This window comes from Melospiza georgiana, chromosome 1 (genome assembly GCF_028018845.1).
Source record: "Melospiza georgiana isolate bMelGeo1 chromosome 1, bMelGeo1.pri, whole genome shotgun sequence".
Classification (NCBI taxonomy): domain Eukaryota; kingdom Metazoa; phylum Chordata; class Aves; order Passeriformes; family Passerellidae; genus Melospiza; species Melospiza georgiana.
Window position 1 is genome coordinate 24,252,684 of NC_080430.1, and position 23,516 is coordinate 24,276,199.

The 23,516-nt window shown below is 38.7% G+C and overlaps 1 protein-coding gene across 3 annotated transcripts in view; it reads right to left on the reverse strand.

Annotated features, from left to right (window-relative positions):
* CDK6 (cyclin dependent kinase 6) overlaps positions 1-23,516 on the reverse strand; it is a 127,267-nt gene that overhangs the window by 91,058 nt on the left and 12,693 nt on the right. For all 3 annotated transcript variants that reach the window (XM_058041756.1, XM_058041763.1, XM_058041771.1), the window contains exon 3: positions 5,243-5,378. In XM_058041756.1, the coding sequence (XP_057897739.1) occupies positions 5,243-5,378 (136 nt within the window). The remainder of the gene's footprint in view (positions 1-5,242; positions 5,379-23,516) is intronic.

The following is a 23,516-nucleotide window of genomic DNA, read 5'->3' on the forward strand; positions in this document are numbered from 1 at the left end:
CTCAGTACTGGTGAATCTGTTTTCCTGGAATATCTTGCTTTATTTTCAGAACTGCATGATTGTGTGACATCTGCTTCACATCTCATACGTGACCAACTGAGTAGGTACAAACCATGGCATATGGGTGAGTTACCTCACAACAGTGAACACTGCTCTGCTTTCTGAGAAACAGCTTCTTCATATTAATTTTTTAGGAGTCTTGCAAAGATGTCACCAGTCTGCCTGGTTTAACAGCATGTTATATAAGCTAAGAGGGATGCAACAATAACATGCATGCCATGACTGAGGCAAATATTTTAAAAATCAATTTATGGGCTACTATCTGATAAGCTCACAAAAGAGAATTAGGTTCACTGCCGTACTTTCTAAATTTCAGGCATCTAAATACCAGAATCTGTATACCTGAATCAGATGGGTGTATGAGCTTTCTATGCAAAGAAGTAAATATCCAAAAAATATTCACGGAAGCCATTCACTTGGGTGAGGAACAAGGACACACCAGAGAAAAGCATATACAGTGAACCCTGCTCACTCTGTGATTTGGCTGCCCCGTTCAAGGTTGGAGGGAATACCATGAAGATTCACAAATCACAGGCCTGAGTAGAAAAACATTCCCAGCTTTTGCGACATTCTGTGATAGATAACATATGCACCTGCTGTACTGGAAACCTTTGTTTTGTTCCCTCTGGTGCTGACTGTCAGACATGCACAGCCCACTTAGCATGTGCAGCCTAAATTCCACACTTCTGTAAGAAAGCTATTGCAAGAAGCCACAAGTCTGCTTATAATGACATTACCTCACAAAATTAACTTTATTCATTACTAAAATTAAAGAACCCCAGTAAAAGTTTGTTGTCCCCTCCCACTTTTAGAGACTCTGGTCTAACAGTACAAGATGACTGGAAAGAACTCCAAAGAACCATTCTGCAACTGCTTAGTGTACAGCTTTACATACAAAGCCATTACATGCATAGATTAATTTAAAGCTAAGTATTATTAAATAAATTGCAGTATTAAATCAATAAACACCATCTTGGTTGCATATGCATGATTTCTACATGAAAAATGTAGTTAGTGTTATAAACAACCATATCCATATCAAAATTAATTAGGATCAAAAAAACCATGCCAGCACAAGCACCAGAATGAAATGTGACCACGCATTTAAACATGCTTCAGTCCCAAAGGCTAAGACATCAAAATGCTTTAGTGGTCTGTTAACTATTTAAAAGAAAATCATGGTTCTGTGGCATATGTGTCATTCCCACTTCCACTACCCTTATGTCAGCTAACAAAAGTTCCTAGTGAGCCAAGGCTCTTGGAGGCTCAACTGCTGAGACCATTAACATTACCCAAGACTTGTGCATGACTAACAGCTGTGTCCAAAGGAAGCTGAACTCATACCTTGCATTTCCACATAAACTGTCCTAAAGTTAGAGTATCCCAGGAAGAAAAGAAGGGAGGAGACGATGGGTAGAGAGGAAAGAAGGAAGATGTTGTCATTGGTGATTCTGATTCATGCCATATGGAACATATATTAATCGGGTCTGACAGAGGAAGCCAGCAAGTGTGAGCGTGACTACAATCCAGCAGTTACAAAGGCTGACTATGGTTCTCTTTCAAAAGTGAACACTGTGTCCACAAGTATTTGGAGTAGTGTTCACCATCCCTCCAGCTCAAAGTAGACTCCATTAAATAATAACGGAAGGGCTTCAGCAGAAAATATTTAAAACTGCTCTGTCCAGAATAACCTAGAACTCAGAAGCCAGAGCCACAGAAATGGACGAGAGCATCCACACTCCTGGTGACAGAAAGGGGAAGCGAGCATGTCTGCTCTAGATCCCGGGTGTGTATTCCCACTACCAGGCAATGTCTCACAGGAAAACTACCTCTCTTCTATCATGTTATGGACACCTGTCTGTATCTTCCTAAAACACCCTCTGGGGTGATTCCTACTGCAGGGACTTAGCCATTAGAAAGGCATTGTTGAGCAGCATTAAGACAAAAGCTCTAGCTGTGTTTGAATGACCAATATGGCTCATTTCTCTGAACTGCTACAGTCTGACAACTGCTTGCAAAACACAAAGAAAGTTCTTAAAATGGTACCAGTGTCACTTTTATTTCTTGACAGGTGGTAACCAAAAACCCCAGCATGCCCCAAACCAGCAGAAGCTGCACCTCCCTTCCCAAAATGTTATGTAATGATGGTAGTCAATTCACACTAAAAAGATCTTTTAGGGCTGATGCTTCTCTCATAGTAATTTTATGTCATTCAAGGTCCACTAACAACTGTTGATTTTACACCAGGGTGCCAAAGAGGTATATTAGATCCTTCAACTTCAAGCTATTCCAGAGCTTGGCTCATTTGGCACTTCTGTGCTGCTGACACACACAGAACTTTAACAGATGGTCCTACAATACTGGCAGTTGTTTTGTACTGTGCTGGCAGTGAGGGGAAATACTCTACACAAATTGTCTGCAATTCTGGAAAATAAATGAAGTACAAATCCATATTAACCTCAAAAGCCAAACTATAAAAAGTCAGATTAGTCATTTAACGATGTATGTGCTCTGGGTTAAATGCTCAGCTGCTACAAAATCGTAGTATTTTCCTGCAGCCAGGAGAAGCATGTTTTGCTTCAGTTTCTGTCAGGAATATCCATAAAGATTTTATAATTACAAAGGTATTGAAATATACTAAAAATAAGCCTTGAGACCCTTCCTCATGTGATCAGCCCTGACTATCAGCAAAAGTACCTCCATAAACTGGATATTTTGACATAAACATGAAGCAACAGGGTGCAACTTAAGTTAACTGAATCTCTCTCTTTTCCTGTGCCAAACAGGATTCAAGAAAAAACACATCAGCTACTGTGAAAATGTTGAAATCAAAAGTGATGACCAAGTAAACAGCAATTTTACATTTTTCCTCACCCATTTAAAAAGTGATTATGTGCCACAAGCTGAATTTTACAGTCACTAATTTCACTAGTTGCAGTGGAACTTGCACTGTACATAAAAGACCAAAATTGCTTCTCCTTGTTTTTGTGTGGCTTTTCTACTTTATTCTGCCAAACTATCAGATATAGCAACTGGGTTAACTAGTAAACCATTTATGCAGAATAGTGCTTTTCAAATGTAAGCACAACGATTTCCTTCATCAGTATTAAATCTCCATGAAATGTATATCCAAACACATACTTGTATATGTGTTTGGATATACATGTGTATATGTAATGTATATCCAAACACAGTCTCATAGTGCAATTTCAGAACAGAATTTTTGGAAATCATAAATACTTCAGTACAGTGCTCATGTCTTGTATTTCCTTTAAATGAAACATAGATCAAAAGATACTTCAAACTGAAATTTCAGAGGCTTGGTCTTTCAGATCCCATCAATTTCAATATATTTAGTTAAATAATATGCCAGTCACCTTGCATCTTATTTTCACAATGCTAGTTCAGTTGAAATAGAGTTTATGTAAGTAGCTTCAAAGTCCTAAGAGGAAAATAGAACCTTAACAGCATTACAATAAAATAGTCTTACAATATAATAGGTACATTCCAGTCTTCTTCTGACTGAATCAAAGCTATATCCATTTTTCAAAAATTTTATTAATCCATTACGTTTGGTTAAAAATATGGTTGCTGGAACTGACTGGTATTATACATATGTGACTTTGACACCAGTGAATAGATCTTTATTCAGTTTAGTTCTAATTTTATACTGAAAGATCACACACCTCCTAAGTCTGAAGCTGTTAAAAGAGCTATTAAAATAACTAAATTTTCAACAGTTTTCATGTTTTCTTTTCCTCCCTGGGAACTTTTGCCAGACTAAGATGATACAACATACTTCCAGAAAGTACAAGTGAATGATAATGGATAATGCATGTCTGAAAGCATAAATTATTTCTCCTCACAAAAATGAAAAAAAAAAATCAAAAGAAATGTTAAAATGTCACAACATCAATACCTCTGCTTCTCTTCCTAGGTACAAACCTTTTGTAAAACACCCCAATCTATGATCAACGTGGCACTTTGCTGTGAAATTCTCAGAAAAGCAGAGTTGGTATATGCATTTTAATAACAATAATGCAGGCACATCCTACTCTAGGTAGGGGTCCTCCCTTACAGATGCAGAATATGAGATAACATGACAACAAAACTTCATTATTGTCCTCCCAGTTACTGAGAGCCTTCCCAGCTTCTGTAACATCTGATCATGACTCTCCCCACCCTTCAGCCCATGTCCTCTGCAGAGCACACCACAGGCACACAATGAACATTTCTTGCTCTCAGAATGTACACAAACTCTCCTGGCAAGAAGGACATAAAGCAAAAGTAGTCTCTTGGGGAAATAAAAGGCAAAGGAAAAGGGCTAAGGAGTACAGGATTTATTTTATCCATTCTAGCAATATCCAGCACTTCACCTTTAAGGGAAGGTTCAAGTAGTCTCTGCTGAAACAATAACAGAATCATCTGCCTGCAGCTGGAAGCAAAGGTCGTTCTTAATGATCTCCCAGAATCGTGGAATCACAGAATGGCATTACTGCTATTGGGAAACACCTTAAAAATCCCACTGCCATGCAAAGGCAGACCTTTCACTAGACCAGGTAGCTCAGAGCTCCATCCAACCTGTCCCTGAACACTACCAGGGGTGGGGCAGCCATGACTTCCCTGGGCAACTTGTTCCTGTGCCTCACCACCCTCACAGTAAAGAATTCTTCCCTAATATCTAATCTAAACATACTCTTTCAGTTTTAAACCACTCCCCCTTTTCCTGTCACTACATGCTCCTGTAAATAGTCTCCATATTTCTTGTAGGCTCCCTTCAGGTACTGGAAGGCTGCAATCAAATCACCTCTAAGCCTTCTCTTTTTCAGGCTGAACAATCCAAATTCTCTCAGCCTTTCCTCATAAGATAAGTGCTCCATTCCTCTAATCACCTTGGTGACCCTGCTCTGCACCTGCTCCAAAAGGTCCCTCTCCTTCCTGTGCTTGAATGCTACATTTGGTACAACAGTAGAGATTCAGTAAATTTAGAACTCTGAAAGAGGAATAAAATCACAAGTGCAGCATTTTTCACAAAGAGATTGTATCTGTTACTTTGTGCTGCAGTTCATGTCCCAAGCTGGGCACTACTCAATTTTGATGCAACAAAATCCTAGGGATCACAACACAGTTTGTCTGATTTATCTCTGAAATACTGTCTCCTAAAATCTTTCTCCTTAAATACCTTTATAGTTTCAGTAGGCACTCCAGGCTCTGGAACTTTATCCAAGTAAGTAGTCAAGTCTTGATCCACATGTTCAAACACTAATGTTAACTTGGTCTCTCTGTCTGTTCGTGACACGGTGCACACATCAAACAATCTGAAAAGAGGAAAAGAACAGAAGAGGTAAGTATACAGGAACCAGTACAGATGTAACTTGCATCTCAAGCATGTCCATTTAAATTTCTTACAGTATACAGAATGGAAAAGAAGGAATACCTCCAGAATCAGCATACTATTTGAAAAAAAGCTTTGTGCACACAATGTCACTACTTCTTTCATCACTTTTGGTCATTCTTTTACTGCAACTTCTTTATCATTTCACCTTGTTGCACAACACCGAACTAATCTACAAAGCTCTTCATAATACCACATTCCTATCTGATTACTCTACTTTCTATTGTTTTTTGGTTTAAAGTAGGATTTCTCTCATCCTCTCCATCTACCATGCCAGCTTTAATCACTGTTCTACCTTTTTCAAAAACATCTGCTCATCATTCTGTGCTTCACACCTATATTCATAGCAGTGATTTTCACTATGCTTCCTCAAGTCCCACTTCTACAAAATCCTAATAGGAAACCATCTAAACAGCCAGAAGGACATTTCTTCCCGGCTCACATACTCTACTCATGTGCTTATTCATTTATATTACATGATCTGATCGCATTTCTCTCTGAGGTGAGGCAGAAAAATCAATCACTACTTTTAGTAGGTGACAGTAGTTTTAAAAAATGAATGAAGTTACTAAGAAAAAGGTCTAGACAGTTAAACTGAAGAATCTCTCATTGATAACAGCATAAACTAGTGTTGATACTATGGCTTATTTTTCAAACATCATATCAGTGATGCTGGTGTTTTACTTTTATCTTTCATACTCCTCCTTAGAATTACTTTATTAAAATTAAGAAGTGCAGGACTTGTGGTAATGTTATCAAGTAGTATTTTTGTTGTTTGTTCAAGGACTAAAGGCTTTATACGCAGGATTTGAAAACAACTGATCACACACAAAGCCTTGGGAGTCCCTTCTTTTCCCAGAGGACATCTGACAAACAGACAAGATGTATGTGAGGTCTTGGACTGAGATTTTACTTCTTACCTTAAATCTCAATGTATTTCACAAGAGAAGGAAACACTAGAATTGGCATAACCACTTGAGAAGAATGTAATTCAGGTTTAAGAGAGCAGTATTTTTCACTTGGCATTTACCATTGTAAGGCTGTGCTCTCATTTGACAGCATTTCCTAAAAAATCATTAGTCTGGCATTGCAAAAATGTTTATTAGCCACCGTATTTTGAAAATGTATACATGCACATTCATTTTAGTTGAAGGATGCTTTTCAGTGAGTAATAAATTAGGAACCAGAGTTCCAGAATATGATACTAAGAGTGTCACCCTACCTCTGCTCGAAGACTAATCTGCACTTAATCTGTAATCATAATCTGAACAAACAAACATTAATTATTATAAGTAACACAGTGACCGTAAGAGAAAATGTGTTGGCACATTTCTCATAATGACAGATGTTCTCTAAGATTCCCTCAACGGGGTGTACATGTCCTGTACATGGTAAACAAGTTCTGTAAAAAGTCACAAACCTTCCTGAAAAATGAAATTTACTGGTATTTGGCTGGAGGTTAATAATCTGCAATATATTTATATAAATCAATGTGGAATGTAGCTGGACTGCCTATAACCCCAACACATGCAAATAGAGAGGAGCCAGACAGGTCTCAACATCTGAACATAAACACTGGAAAATATTTCCAACTGTATGATTCCTTTGTGTGGACCTACATTCACCTAAAATGTTCTAGAACACCCCTTTTGCCAGGTATTTAATACACTGGCAAAACCCCCATATTTTCACCTATAGCAGAATTGCAATTAAAGAAAAAAAGGAAAAAAGATTTCACTGTATTAAACTTAGAAGCGACATGTAATTTCCAACTCACTGAGGAGAAAAATGTTGACTCTGTTAATTCTTCTGTATGTAGGTTATTTTGATTCTGGCATTTTCTGGCACAGCAAAATAAGGAACTCAGAGAAGCACAATTCTGGTTACCTCTTACTGAGTAATAATATTATCAGTGAGTATTCATATTATCTTTCCTTTCAACATACTTTTTATGTGAAACTCTAAATGCTTTACTGTTAATCATAAAAGCTTCAGATTCTGCACTGGGTCGGGTACAAATACATGGTGTTTACTCACAGAAAATATAGCTGCTACCTTAGAAAGATAATAATTTAAATCACTGGTTATATTAACTCATGATATTACAAAAAAAAAAACAACATCTGGCATTGCTCCTGCTAATCATTCTTGAAATAGATTGAGAAAGACACAGCCTCTTTATTTAGTAGTTTCCACAGGGATAAAACTACTTTATATAAATTATAGTCTCTTACATTCACTGTGAGAATATCATCCATAAAATTGTCTTTGTTAATTAGGAACATCTCTGCTGCCTACATTGCACATCTCTGAAGCCATTTCCTCATGATTTTCTGTGTGTGACGCATTAACATGGCACGTGACTGCCTCTCTGGAATGGGCAACAGCAAAAGGTCTTTTATTTAAAGAGTTACTATGTGGACACCGTCCTAAGTGAAGTAAATGTACCTCAATTAATACAGGATTTCCATACTGAATACTTTGTAAACACAAGCCCTGCCCTTCTATTGTACTTACAAGAGAAACGTTTGAATTATTTGATTAAAGCAAGATCCGCTATGGGAAATCCTGCAAGTATTTAACAAGATGTTTGGCTGGGAGTCATACACCGCCCAGTGTGTCCATCTGAACTGGAACACTGTGGAAGAGACACTAACAGAGAACCTGGGTTTTAATGCACACATTTTTTTCAAGTTAATTGTACTAAAGCAGGAGCTTTTCAGCTACAAATCCCTGTCTCTGTTTTATGTGGTTAGTGCCTAGTGGATCTTCCTATAATCCAGCAGAATACCCGCCTTTCTACAAAAATATTTTGGGATTTTTTGCATGCAGAAAACCAGATGATGCTCCTTGAAGTCTCCACAGCTTCTTACAACACAAAATCTGACAAAGCAACCTCAGCTCACTTTCATTTTAATATATGAACACCTAAATGCTTTTAAAAGAAAGACAGTTATTACTTTGAAAACTATTGCATCTACTGAGTGGTAGGTTGCAACTGATCCCAGAAAGTCCCTAAATGTTACTAGATTTGCTTTTGAGATGACCTGAGAATTGCTATGAAGTTTCCCACTTTCAAGTAGCATAAACATTTTTTCCAGCTCAAACTGAGATAACAGCGAAGGAGATCAGCCCATGACACCTGCAAGAAATACTGAAAGACAGATCTGACTGTAAGACTTGAAAAAAATGTAGGACATAATTTCTCTTGGCTACTGTCAAACAGATGAGTAGGTACATTTGGAAAATTAACTGGATCATAGTCAAAAGGAAGACCACGAATTAGACAGCTGCTGCCAATGCATCAAGGGCTTACTGTTATATTTCTGCAGTAGGACTAAGCCAACATGAATACATATGTATCCCTGTACGGTCACTCAGAGCACTGAACAAAACCAGTCCTCGCCTCCTAAACATTTCTAATAACATGGATTTACTTTAATTTTCTTTGGAACAGTGTCTTCCTCAAAAGAGTTACTTCCTAGCTTATGCATAACAGAGCAAGAGAATTGGAGCCTTTGATTTATATGTAGGAGAAATGCTTTAGAAGACTGTGGTTACGTAAACAGTGGCATAATAATATGCTACGGTTTTAAGATTTCTCAAGTCTGAGCAAATACACAGATGAAAAGAGTTTGGTGGCCTCAACCTAACTCTGAAAGCTATTTATCTGCATGACAGAAAACCAGCACAGAACTTATGTATTGACAGTGTTTATGTAAACACCACAAGATTGGGATACCAAGACTATCACAAGCCATGACTGAGGTTTATGGACAAATAAGGGGAGGAGGACCTGAACAACTTCTGCTTTTACTGCCTTTGGCTTAGGTTAATCCTGGAAGTTCATAAGCACAGAAAATTTCTGCCTCTCATACCTAGAAGTGTTGAAGAACAACAGTTGGTCGTCCTTTTAGTCCAAATTTCAGCAGCAGCCTCAGACTCCTGTGCTCTCAAGAAGTCACTCAGCAGCAAGCCCTTTGTACATCTCAACCTTATAAACCAGGTACTCCTTAAAAAAAAACCAGTTTGACCCCTACTTTTAATATTAGCTACCTTTTCCTTTCTTGATTTTGATGCAACAAAAAGACTGCTGACAGAAACTAGTCTCTACTTGGAATCACAATTACCCAATGTATTGGAACAAAGGGGTCATCTTTTGGATGAAGAAGACAATAGCTGGGCAAGTGAACTGGAACATGTGCATTAGGAGAACCAAGCCCAACGCAGCAAAACAGGAAATAGAGTTTCCCACTCTGAAACATATGACAGAGTTCTTTCCCTCTGTTCAGGACATACTGCTTTGTCTCATTTTAATCAGCAATCACCCACTTCTCCAGGCCTCTGAATGCTGGTATTTCAAATGAAGAGTTTTCTTGCTCAAAGGAGCTTTAGTAAAACACTTTTAGATGGGAAAAAAGTGCACATGCAGAGGAAGAGGCCGCTAAATTCAAAGTATTTAAATGGCATTTTCCCTGATATAACATCTGTAGAACCACACAGTAATGCAAGACCTAAGTTCCATTTTCAGAGGCACGTGGGGTCTTCAAGAGTTTCACAATGTCCTTTTAACTCCAGCTGCAGCTGCGCCAATGGGCATCAGCGCTTAAGGTATGGCTCCACAGCAGACTGCAACATAACACGGACTCTGAGTGCACCAACAGAACCACCTCGGTACTGGAAACCCACAGCATGAGGGCACACACTGCCTGCAGCACAGCCAGCAAGCCCAGAGTCAGCTCCATCCAGCCACAAGTCAGGTGCCCAGAGCCAAGCTTGATTAAATAATCTTGGGTATGTCTACAGTGTTCACGGCAACTTAATGTCTTAAATCCTTATTCTCTACTTCCTACTGAGTTCTTGGAGTTTGTGAACATTTCTCCTGCTTTGCTACCCCTCCAGGGAAGAGTAGCAGGATCACCTTTTGTCTCCAGGAGAAATCTCTTTCAGGCAAACAGTAGTAAAGGTAGATTTAACATCAGGTAAAATCAATTAATTTATCTAGGACAAGTAGATGTTCTGTAGATAGATGCTTTCAATTCTGAAGTCACTCATTTATTATCTGCTGTGCACAGAGCAGAAAGAGCACAGAGAAGCAACTGTAGAATGAAAGAAAAGCAGCAGAAAATCCTGTTCTGGACACCCACTCCAGCAGAGCTCAGCCAACACTGCTGCTCACAGCTCACTCACCAGTGAGGTTTAAGGAAAGGAAGGGGGACATTAGGATGACAAGGCAATCGTTCATCTGCAAGCTGAGGTTTGTGCTGTAATTTTTTCCAGTCTCTCTCCCTTTCTGACTTGGAAAAATTATTTAAAATGCTAAGCTGTATAAAAGAGGTTTTTGTTCTTTAAGTGTGCGTGAGGAAGAGAGACAGAGAAAGTGACAGAGAGAAATAGATGCTCGTGAAAGCGAAGTAAATAGCACTGGCTAAAGTCCGACAGAGTGGGCTGACTGGGCAAGCGTTCAACGCTCAGTCCCGACTGCAGCCCTGACCTGCAACACCCCTGCTCTCCTGCACTGGGCCCCACTCAAGCAATGACGAGCTCTGGTGCCAGACTGAATGGTTTTGTGATGCAGACAAATGTCTGCTCCGATGAAACCACCAAAACCAGTTTTCATTTTCAACAAAAACCAAGATTTGTGCCCAAAAGATGAAAAGGCTAAGGACATTTTCTCACTGTGCCACCCAAACCACTAAAAGATGCAGTTGTTAAAAGAGTTTTACTTCAAGGAAAAATAGGCCTGACAAGATGTCTCTGCACCTTTCTTTGTTTATAGCAGCACACTGTCTCTTTCAGCCCTCACACTGTCATTTCCCTTTTACCTTCTTCCCAGAGGGAGATTATCTTTAACAGATAAGAACCAGAAAAGGATCTCGTAGGACTCCGTAATTCAAACTACATCCTGCCTTGCAGAACTCCTCTTCAGGACTTATCCAACAGTTCACCAGTGTTTAAAATGCTTAATTCCTCACGAGTCCATGAACAATCTCAGTGCAACTGATTTTATCCAAACTGGCCACACACGGAGCCCTTGACAATACGGAGGGAAAATCCCAGCTGGGTGGTGCCTGAACACAGCCTGCGTGCTGCCCTACCAAACACTCTGTCCCAGGGCAGGCCAGGGACACGCCAAGTCACCCCCGGATCAGAAAAATAACATGGCCTGTTATGAAGACAGTCGTTGACAGATTGTTTAGGATCAGCAATAGCTGTCTGACCTATTCATAGTGCTCTCATGTGATCCTTCAACAAGTAAATGTACACTGCCTTTCCAAGTCATGTACACTGCCGCTATACAGTGCTGTGAGCTTCCAGCAAGCTTCCAAAAGCTTCCAGTTCAGAGTACAAACTAAAGATGCTCCCATTCATTGGCAACGTGTTTGCATCTATTGATTTTTAGATTTTCTTTATAATACTTTCCTCAGGGAATAGCTGTATTCCCTTTTAGATTCCCTAATTTGCTCAACATAGAAGTAAAACTTATGCCTGAATATAGATTTTGTTTAATCCAAATGAAATGAGCCCAGTTGTTATTCTGGACTTCCAGCTGTACATAGTGTAAGATGAGATAAAACAAAATCCAGTCTTTACTGTAGCTCCCAAACTGCTTGTTACAGACTCCACATTTCAGTTCATATTTTGAATTCATTCTTGCGCCAGACCTACAGGATCTAAATCTAAGTAGAACATCTCTCTTCTAGGTTTAAGTGAAAACAACTCATCTTCAAAATTTATATTTCACAACAGTATAAATTATCATTCATTCTTCAGTGGCTTAATAATCTAATCTATGTACACATGAGATTTAATCGTGCTAACATATCAAAAATAACAAAGGAAATAATAACCCTTCACAAAAAAATATTCATTGCAAAAAGTCAAATTCAAAGTACTGTTCGACACTCTGTACAACCTCATATAGTTTTTTAAAAGCTTGCAATATTACAGCAGTTCCTGAGGTATTAAATTCACTTTTTAAAAAATTGTATATAATTCCAATGCAAATTTGAGTACAAACTTTTGCTTCTTGTAGATTCATAGGAGAACCTAAGAATAACAGAGCAGCTACTGTAGAAGGTGACAGAGGAGGTCCTCTGTTTTGACGCTTATCATCAATCCAGGGGCTGCTGCTCCTGAAAGACCTCCAGGTTACTCCATGGCCACAATTATTCTGGATGATGGTGGATGCACTGAAAACTCACGTGCTGCTTGAGCCCTAGTTAACCACCCAGCACAGGCTAAGCCCTCAGGTACACAAGCAACCTGAGAAGAAGCAGCCTGAAGGTAAATCTGAAGGGCCTAGCTGTCAGCCACTGAAAAAGCAAGCTAAGGGGGCTTGCTAAGGGCTGCTAATACACCTGAGTGCTGATGATGCTGCTGCCACTTCCCAGGATGGACCAGTAGTGGCACCTCTTGAAAGGAGTCCAAAGCCATGATGTGATCGTGAAGAGCAGGGGAGACAGAGCAATAGATGCAAAATATTTTGCTGTGGTTCTGTTACTGGCATGAAGTATTGTTGTAATTATCTGTGAGACACTGACACATTAAAGCCTTGTAAGAAAATACATTTCTATTTTTCACAGGTAGAGTTGGGACCAAACAATTTGTCTTTCCCAAAGAAGGATCAAGAGATGACTTTTAGAAGGGGAAAACTTCCACAGTTTAACAATACCATGAATTCTATTGCTAAAGCAAAAGAGCACAAAACAGAAGGAAAAAAAGCCTTAAGAAAAACAAAAGGCTAAATTGGCTAAAGTTGGCAATACTATACATGCACAACGTAAATAAACAGCATATATGTATGTATGTATGTAAGTACATATATGTACTTACATATATCTAAGTAAAAAGAGATGTTAATAAGAAAACAAAATTAATTATTTTAAATTACTTGGATTGTGTGGCTGTAATGTATTCAGGGAATACTATTACTAAGGGATTCTATAGACCTTTTAACGTAAAACGCTATATGTCCATGTATTAAACAGAAAGCAATTAGCAAAGGAGTAAACCACAGTAAAACAGTGCATGGTTCACTCTCATGCCCATTTGTTTATATTTGGGTTTAATATTATGTATCATTTCTTAAATAAAAAGTTATTGTCTCTCTAAATGACATTATAAAAAGGAAATCCTTGGTAAGAGAATGAAACCAACATCACTGGGAAACAGGGTGCAAATTCTACCAATCTGTTTATTGCTATGACAGCATGGTCAGTCAACATGACAACACAAGCTTTGAGTGGTATTGTGTTAAATTTTTTAGGTCTGTCAGCAGAAGAATGCATTTCTGAAGCCAGAGTACCAGTGTGCAGAGTAAACCTGTCATAGGTCTTGACCTTGCATGATCCACCAGCCCTGAGCTACCAAACAACTTATGCTGCACTTAACCTGCAGCATGCAAAGCACCTGGGTGATTTTTAAGTATACACATCACCTAAAGCTTCATCTGCCTTATCTGCCAGGCATCTTTCCTCTTTCTTATACTCAGCCAGTTATCACCTGGATAGAAAAAAGTAACCCCCTGTCTGCCATTTCAACCCCTATCAGATTTTTACCTATGCAGTGAGAACTCCACAACTTGGGGCCCAACATGCATGGTCCCCTTCTGCACTTAGGCATCCTTATCTGTACCACAATCTCTGCTCCCTAAGTTTTTTGTTACCCTTTAGTACTAAATTTGTGAATATGGGCACTCATCTCTGAAAACTATGGTGATGATGTATTCTAAGACATTTTTCACAGTATTTTTTTGTCCTTAAATTCTGAAACTGTGAACTGTTGTTTTCCCAGTCTTAACCTGGGAGACTAGAATACAGCGATAGATGTGAATAGTTTTTGTTATCTTAAAAATGGAAACAGCAATTTAACACCAGATATTGAAACTGAATGAAAAGAACTTTTAAAAAATGTCTGCATCTGTTGAAAGAACCTGTTTATGGGTCACTAGAACTGCTTAAAATTTCCTGAAATGGATCAGACATACCTGTCCACTTTCAACACAAGTGGTTAAGTGGGGAATGCAGCTGCCACATTCAGGATTAAGTCAAGTGAAAATTCAAAAGGTGTCTTACTCTCTGTGTGTTGCTTTCCACAAATTTGTCCTGCATGAGGTTGTATCACATAAAACCAGAAATGCAGTTCAGAGTGCTTTTGGTATACACGTGGAAAGGAGAGTGACTTCCATCAGGCTTTGATGCCAAATGTATTCCCAGTAATACTCCTGTGTGCCATGATGCCAGCAGCACCATGAACTTCAGACAAAGGGAATTACTCATTCACTTCAGCAAAACCTGGAAGGGAGCACAGTGAACTCAAGCAACCTTCCAGTGGCACTGTACTGTGTCCTGTCACCACTACTTCACATGCTACAAATAACATCCCATCTACCCAAAAGTAAACAGCACTCAGTTGATTTCAAAAAATCAAAATACAAAGGCAATTGCTCACATGGGTAAGAAAAACAAACAGGATCTGCCGAGGTTTTGTGAGGAAACCTGATCTACACACAAAAACATTGCCCTCTTCTTTTTAAGTTGCAGATGTAACAAAAAAAACTGAGTGGCAGAGCAACAGATAACTTTATGCGAAAAAGTGAAGTGTAAGAGGATATTTATGCTAGAACTGAAGTATCAAAACTATGAGCCTACAAAGTACTTAGATTCAGCAGAAGGCAGATTTAAGGCTTGTAAGAAAACTATCAACTTCATTGAACATACCAGTCTTTGGCTAGCCATCATCAGACAGGTCAAACGCCATCCACCCACACCACAGCCCTGCACAGCCTGTGAAGCAATGGGTTCTCCTCTCAGCTTCCATGGAAAAGATACAACTCCTGTGATGGAGCTACTCAGAAACTGGGGGTTAGTTTGAATGGGTCATGTAGGTCCTCACTTATTCAGGAGAAAGTAGAAAGTTGACTGAATCACTGTGGGGAGGGTACTGTTCTCCCTGCTTGCTATGGAAGATGCCTGATGACTAACTTAGAAAAGATGCTTTAATTTAACTGAATTTAGAAGATATTATTATTCCCCAGAAAGAATGTAACCGTTCATTTTTACTTGGTGGGAATGCAGATTCTGTTCAGTTCATTCCTGAAGTTATTTTAAAATATTTCTTCCATGTAGAAGTTAAAACAAAATGGGAGACAAGTCAAAACAAAACAAAAAAAAACCACTAAAACCACCTCTGCCCTATTCACTCAACCCTCAAAGACTAGCATCAATCCTAAACAGCTCAAATACAAGACCCTTTACCTAGGCTTCATGAAGTTGGTACATCTATTTAACTGGCCTTGGCACAGGTCCAGAATTTCCTTTAATCTGAAAGGAACTTTCACCTGTGACAAACTTGCAGGATTAAGTTTAATATTCATGTTCTGAAGAACAGAAACAAATGGGACTAATAAATCTTCAATAGAAATTTACAAGATTCTTCTGGCTTGATAAATTTAGCTTGGGGCAATTGCTCCTTAACACTCGATACATAAAAAGGGATCCTTTTTCCATTAGCACACAAATTCCTTACACATTTCATCTGAACTACATCTTGCAAGTGTTTTAAGAGTTGGACACTATTGTGGTCTTTTTCCCATTTGTGACCATTCAAATGTGGCCATGCAGGCTCCTTGTCTGCCTTGTCATTTCTTCTATGAAGCTGTCTTTTTTAATTAATTCATAGCACATGTAAAGTAAACCAAAAAAATCTATTTTTGTAAGACTCAGGTGCTGTCATCCTCCAGTTCTTAAGGCAGATGTCTGATACACATTTCCTCCCTTTCTAGCCCATTTACACAGCTCTTTAAGTATTTCCTTTAAACTCTTGCACACATATGTAAAAGAAAACAAATTAAAGATTATTTGAAGAGTTTGGCAATGAAAATGAGGTGTTAGTAGCATTTTGAGCTGGTAATAAATTTTATTCGACTGTTTTATTACTACAGGACAAAGGCAACTATTTCTTTTGTGGTGTCTTTCAGCAGCATGAGATGAAGGTTTAAATTTTAATGTATGGGTAGTTTTGAAGTAAATTCAGCATTTTGTAAATTACAGTTTACGTCAGATGTAAATACATGGCTAAACTGCTTTTTGATTGTTTTGCATACATCATCTTTCACGTTTCTGAAAGAAATGAGCAAACTGTAATAAATCTCGCAAAACAAAGTCTGGTTCCTGGAGTGCTAAAAAACATTTTTACATGAAGGCAAATGCAAACAAGGCCCGTGTAGCCAGGTGGTGCCAGCCAAGCAGGGTGTGCTCTGTGATGCCCAGGCAGACAGTGTGGGTCTGGGCTGAGCTGAGGGAGGGCTGGGCACAGCAGAGCCCACGGCCAGCGTGGCTTGGTCCAGCTCCCAGCATCAGTGAGCTGGGAGGCATCTGCCTGGGAGCGAGGCAGGGCTGGCTCCCATCTGCTTGCAAATGCTGCAAGGACTGACAAAGCAGTGATCATGGATTACTTAAGATCATAGAGAAGTCAGTGAGAGCCTTAACTTGCCAGGAATTATCGCTTCAGGTCTGTCCCGCTCTTACACTATTCCCTACACCAGGAACCACCTACCTCTCTCACTTCAGAGTATAAATACTGGCTGAGACAGAAACTGTTCTAACCGTTTCTAAGCCATATGTGAATTGTTTTATTAATGTAATTATTTTAATTTCAAGAATGAGTCAAGAGACAATGAGGGCTGAATGAGTTGCTCCTCAGTATTTTCTATATTCCATCCCTAAACTCCACAACTTACCTGTTTTGAGAAACAGCACAAAAATACCACAGTTGATGGTCTTAAGCCTTTGTAGAGTTAACTAAACAGGCAATGGTGCACACCACATAGGCCCCACAGAACCACCACAGTCTAAGAAGGCCTTTTCTGTGGTTAGCCTGCCTATTCCAGTGACACACTACCTTTTTTTCCTAACCTTCACCTTTTTCCCAACCAACAGAAACACTTACTTCTCTTAGTTCTACTTTAGTGCTTCTCTTCATCTTCAACTTTAAAAAGCAGTCAAGGAAAAAAACAAATTGTCACAAATATTAAAAGTATGTAATTATACTGGACATCATCAGAAAAAACAATTTTTTTATGTGAATCTTCAGGTTCCCCTCACCACAGGTATTTAATTATGGTGTCACTGAACTACCAATTTTATCAATTGCTATATCATGTAACTTCTGAACTTTTGTGTGAGTGAACAGTTACCAGCGATTCTAGCCTTCAAGACAATTTTTTTTCACTGACATGTCCAACACACAATGGAAGAGAAAGAGGCAAGAAATAAGATTCTAAACTCAAGGACTAATTCAATTGAATAGATACAGGGAGTAAAGATGTGGATACAGACAGTAAAGATGCGGCTCCATCTATTTAATGAAGAAAAAAAATCATAAAACTGTCAAGATAAGTTAAGTGATTTAGGAACAAATGTCCCGAATTACAAAATAATCTATGTATTTAGGGTAATCAGTACATTTGGGAATCACTTGTTATCCAAAGTCTCAGAGATTCTCAATGACTTCTCAATAATTTTCAATTAATATCCTAAAGCCTAAATCACAATATAAGATTGGAAGAAAAAACTGAGACTAGCTGACTGCACTAATAAGCACTCACACAAAAGACATTTGCATTGAGATGTGTAGATACTGCAGCCCACAAGATGTTTCCCAGTCTTGCAACAGCAAATGCAGAGGCAGGAAAGATCCAGCCCTGGAGCTTTTCCTTATGGTGCACTTCAGCTTGAGAGCCTTTCCACTACCCCAGGTCCCTGAAGCAGTAGGATACTGGTGAAATAAAACTCCTAAGTTATTCCAGGAAGCTGACCTCTACCATTTTACACAGGATATTAAATAGACCCCAGCTGTCTCCACTTAGAAGTGACTTAGTTCACATGTTTTATAAAGGTCCATTCAGCTGCTTTCTGAGTTATCGCAGAATTGAAGTCACTTTCTGTGAAGAAAAACAAACTATTTCCCTTACCCACTTTTCATGCAGGCATATCTCAGTTTTCAAACATCACAACTGGCATCTACATGTTCTAATGCAAGAATCTGTGTCTCGATTATGAAAACATTTGATTCACAAATAGCTGTCTCAAGTCCATTGGAAGAAACATAAAAAGTAAAGCTTTCTTTTTTGCTAAATCCAGGTAGACACGGTAATCTACATTTCTATGGATGCCTCAGTATGCAAGCACTTATGGTGTATGACTATGGATCTGAACACACAGTGCAGTTCACACAATTTCAAAAACAGATGGCAGGGAAGTTACATGGATTAGGATCTTACACAGCAAAAGAACATTTCCTCAGGCTTGTGAAAATAATAGCAATCAACCTATTAGAAGTCCATGATAATCCATGTCCATTCAGGAAATTTTAGTTTTATTCAAGAACTCAACAGACTTTTCAAAAAAGCCTCCATTTAAAAGCTGACAAATGTTACTTCAATATTTTTGTATAAAGGATGTGCTCTGGGATGACTGAGTTCTTGAAATGAGTGACTAATCCTGATAAGGGATGGCAATTTCATGCTTGAAAGAAGAAAGATTAAAGTGATCTTGAATTCTACAAGATCTGAGTACTTTCAGAAAGTATTAAAGGAGATACATAATCACATAATCTAAATATTCTCTAAAGCCCCTAAAAATAAGTATTTGTACTGTGAACAAGAGGAGAAAAAAGCCAGCTATTAAAAAAACCTAATTGTGCTGCTTTTAAACATTGACATTCCCTGTTCAGTTGTCCCTGTTGCTGCCCAGGTGAGTTTAAGCCAATATATGCTAAAAGATGCCTGGGGTCTTTGCCACTGATATTAATATTTATGATTTATATTTACTCTTTCCAGAACATATTAAATAAAATGTATTATTTTATTATACTTAAGAGTGGGATGGCATTTCAGTTCCACGTTCCCATTTTCAATATCATGCAACTTTTTAAAAACCATTAGCTTTTGGGATGGTTTTTTCCCTGACTTGCCCTTATACCCTTTCCATTTTTTCTAAACTTTAAAAAAGAAAACTGTCCACACATTTTTAAAGTGCAGGCAATAAATGTCTAATAACCCTAATCCATGTTACAAAATAATAATTCTCAAGTTAAATGGAGTAAAATCTTGACATTTTCATGGTTTTCCTTTTCCACATATACCCACATGTGTAATATTCATATCCAAACAGCTTAATAGAGTAGATTATTTACTTTACTACTACTATATTGTTTTAGTAGATCTATAATAAACAAAACTGTTTTCAAGCCTATGTCAAGTTATGTCAAATTATAAAACAGACACTTCACATAAAAATCATGGAGCAGAATCTTTTAGCAGTATTGACTGACTGATTTCAATTTTGAAAGCTATTACTGAGCAATGTGGGCTGACATGTTTTGAGTTTATGGAAAAATAGAAATCCCCCCCGAATTATTCCAAGAGATAAAGGTATAACACCGCTTCTTTACAAAAACTCAGGTCTTGGATAATTCAGATTGGAATGTAAGTTAGACGTCAGAGTTTTCCAACTATTTGCAATTGCACAATTGTGCAATTTGCCCAAAATTAAATCAAGGCAATGAAACTAAGTGAACCATGTGCAGCATCAATTTTTTTTCAATAATGACATAATAAACCCACTTAGTGGCAAATCCTGTATGAGATCAGTATGGCAGAGTGAAGAGTAATGACAAAAAGAGAAACCACAACTGAGAAAGCTTGGAAAGGTGCCTTAAACTACCTGTAGACTCCATGAGTGGCCATCTCCAACACACATCATCAGTTACTTTTTCTGTTGTAAAGAATTAACGATTTTTGACCAAAATGACTTCTGCTGTAGCTTAAAATTGCGTGCAGGGTAAGCAGGCAATGCCCATCCATCCCAGCTACTATCAGCTTCCTTTAGCACTTTAATGCCAAACACAAACTAGAAGCAGACTGTCTGAAGCCAGAAAATGTCACAGAGACCCACACTCCCCTACTACAGAAAGTGCATAAATTTTGCCAAGTGATAAAAACAAATGCCTTGTACAAGTTCTTACCAACAATTCATGTACAATAGACTTTGGTTAAAAAAAATTTCCCCTGTAATACTCACTTTGTCTTTCATCTAAATTCTTGTCATCCAAGTTACCCTCTGATTTCTATACTAATGTTTTGTTCCCCTACACCCAAAATAATTTCCTATTTGATTTTGTGACATCTGTTACTGCACAAACTCTCTACCAGCACTTCCACTTTTCACCTTCAAACTTTACTGACTGGCATTAATCTCATTGAGATTGAGCAAGCTACATTTGAATGGCCACCCTATATTGGAATCATAAACTGTTTTGGGATGAAAAGGAACTTAAAAGATCATCTACTTCCAATTCTCCTACCATGCACCCTTCACTAGACCAGGCTGCTCAGCTCCATCCAGTCTGTCCTTGAACACATCCATGTGGCCACCTGCCACTTTTCTGGGCAAGCTGCTGAATGAGTCACCTACCCTCACAGTAAAGAAATTCCTAATATCTAATATCTAATTCCTAATATCTAATCTAAACCCACCTGCTTTTAGTTTGAAGCCACTCTCCCTTGTTCTGTCGCTACAAGCCCTTGTGAAAAGTCCTCCCTCTTTCATTTTTGTAGGCTCCCTTCAGGTACTGGAAGGACACATGTAGATCGTCCCAAAGCCTTCTTTTTTCTAGGCTGAACAAACATAAATTTCTCAGCATTCTCTCACAGGAGAGGTGCTCCATCCTTCCAACCAACTCAGTGGCCCTGCTCTGGACTTGCTCCAACAGGTCCATATCCTTCCCAAGCTGGGGACCCCAAAGCTGGATGCAGTGTTCAGGTGGGGTTTCCCTCACCAGAGCAGAGCATAGAAGAGGGACAGAATCCCCTCCCTCACCCTGATGCTTTGGATGCAGTCCAGGACACCTTCGACCTTTTGGGCTGTGAGTGCACATGGATGGGTCATGTCCAGCCTTTCATCTACCAGCACCCCCAGCTCCTTTTCCAAAGGGGTGCCCTCAATCCCTTCATCCCCAGCCTGTGCTGATACTGGGGGTTGCCCTAAACCGGGTGCAGCACCAGTACTTGGTCTTGCTAAACCTCACAAGACTTCCCATGGCCCGACTTCTCAAGCTTGTCCACCTGGGCTCCCTCTAGAGTCAAAATGAGCGTTTCCAGAGAGCAATTCACTGTACTCCAGCATGGGCACCAAGGATGAGTTGGACGAATTATTCTCCTAAAGCACATGCTCACTCTGCACTCAGTATGGGGAGACCCCAAATGACTAAAATGGAATACACTTTTAATATTCAGATCAATAAAGTGTCTAATCACAATTACCTCACATCCCTATCTTGGTATGCATGGCTGTGTCTACCTTTTGTGAGTCCATCACGATACACTGGAGCACAGCCATAAAGAAAGTCCTTGTTGCCCTCAAACATCACCCATTCCTCCAGAGAGTTTAAGAATCCAATAATCTTAAACTGTCCTGCTGTATCTAGCATCCTGCTGTATCTATATCCTCCAGGAGGAGGATATAGATCAAAACAGCAGCCAGGATTTCAGTGACTGGAGAGAGCATGGATGTAAAGGAATGGTGTATGACCCAAGTGACAAAAACTGTGCTGCTGCAACTCTCTATTTAACTACCCATCATTACAAATCTAAGACTTCAAATCATTCCTCTTGACTGCTAAGTTTTTGAATTACTTCTTGTTTCTTAATCTCTCCATTCTAAAGCTTATTGTTACTATGTCAAGTTTGGGAACCATCCCTTTTCCAAAAAATGTCAGACTTAATTATTGTGGGCACTATGACTGTGTTTCTTGACTATTAGAATTTCTTAAATCAGCTATTGAAAGTTACTTCAGGCTATGCAGAGAGTGATCTCTCTTTTTTGTTCTCCAGGAAGAGCTACTTCATTGATTGTACCTCTAAGTGTTGTCCTTAAATCTTATCTATTTGTCTTTAAACTTTTTCTACTATGAACAGTGGTTCAATTGTGCTTTATGAGTATTTTCGTGAACTTAGTTTACTGCTTCTTCTAGAATCACAGGTTCAAGATCCTTGCCGTTGATGACAGCAAAAGATTATTTGTTTTTCATGACTTAAGCTTTGCTTCTGCAGAATAGTCTTGTTCACTCTCAACTTTGGGTTACTGGAAACCAAGCACTCTTCGCACTCTATTTTCTTACAGACATCACAATATCCTTTTGATTTGGGATATTCCAGTATACCTTAAATGTCTTTAAATGTCTTCTAGGAAAACTGCCCCATCACTGTCATTCACCTGTCTGCCATTTATCTATATCCACAAATACCTTTCATTTTTAGTCAAACGGATTACCTGCCTCTTCTGTGCAAATCCTAACTCTTCTTGTTCTTGTACTGCCATGATCTTTAGTTTTAGTCTCACTGCTGTATTTTTTCACTTCTGTACAAATATTTGCTTCTGAAATAACTGACATCTCTAAGCAATGGTTTAATTTGACCAAATAAAATTTGAAAGTAATAAAACCTTCTTGAGTTCTTAAGAATAGAGACAATATGAATAATAAGCAACAGAGAATTGAGAAATGCCAGGTAATGGCATAGCTTTTTTTTTAAACTATGCTACAAACATAAAGTCAGTAGGATGAATGGGATTCTATGCAATGAGGTGCTCAGTTCTGCAGAAGTATTAACTTGTCTGGGCTCTGCCTTAAATTTATGAGACATATCATTCTAATTTTCAGGCCATATTCATTGATTCCAACCTGTCTGGATATGGGTATTACTGCTTTGATCAAAACTTGTTGCTCAGCATTTTATAAAAAGCAGAGATAAACAGTGAGGCAACAAATTGATTAAAGATGTCTGTAAGGAAACCACAAAGATCAGTGGGTAGGCCTATCTCCATGAACAATCTAGAAGGTTATCTAAGGATAAACAACACACTAATTAAAGTGCAGATGTTGCCTAATCTCTATGTCATAAAGTTCACAAATACAAACTATGCTGATAGATAAAAGTCGGCAAAACGAGATTCACTTTATAATCTACTTCCTAACACAGAGAAGGAATACAGGTCAT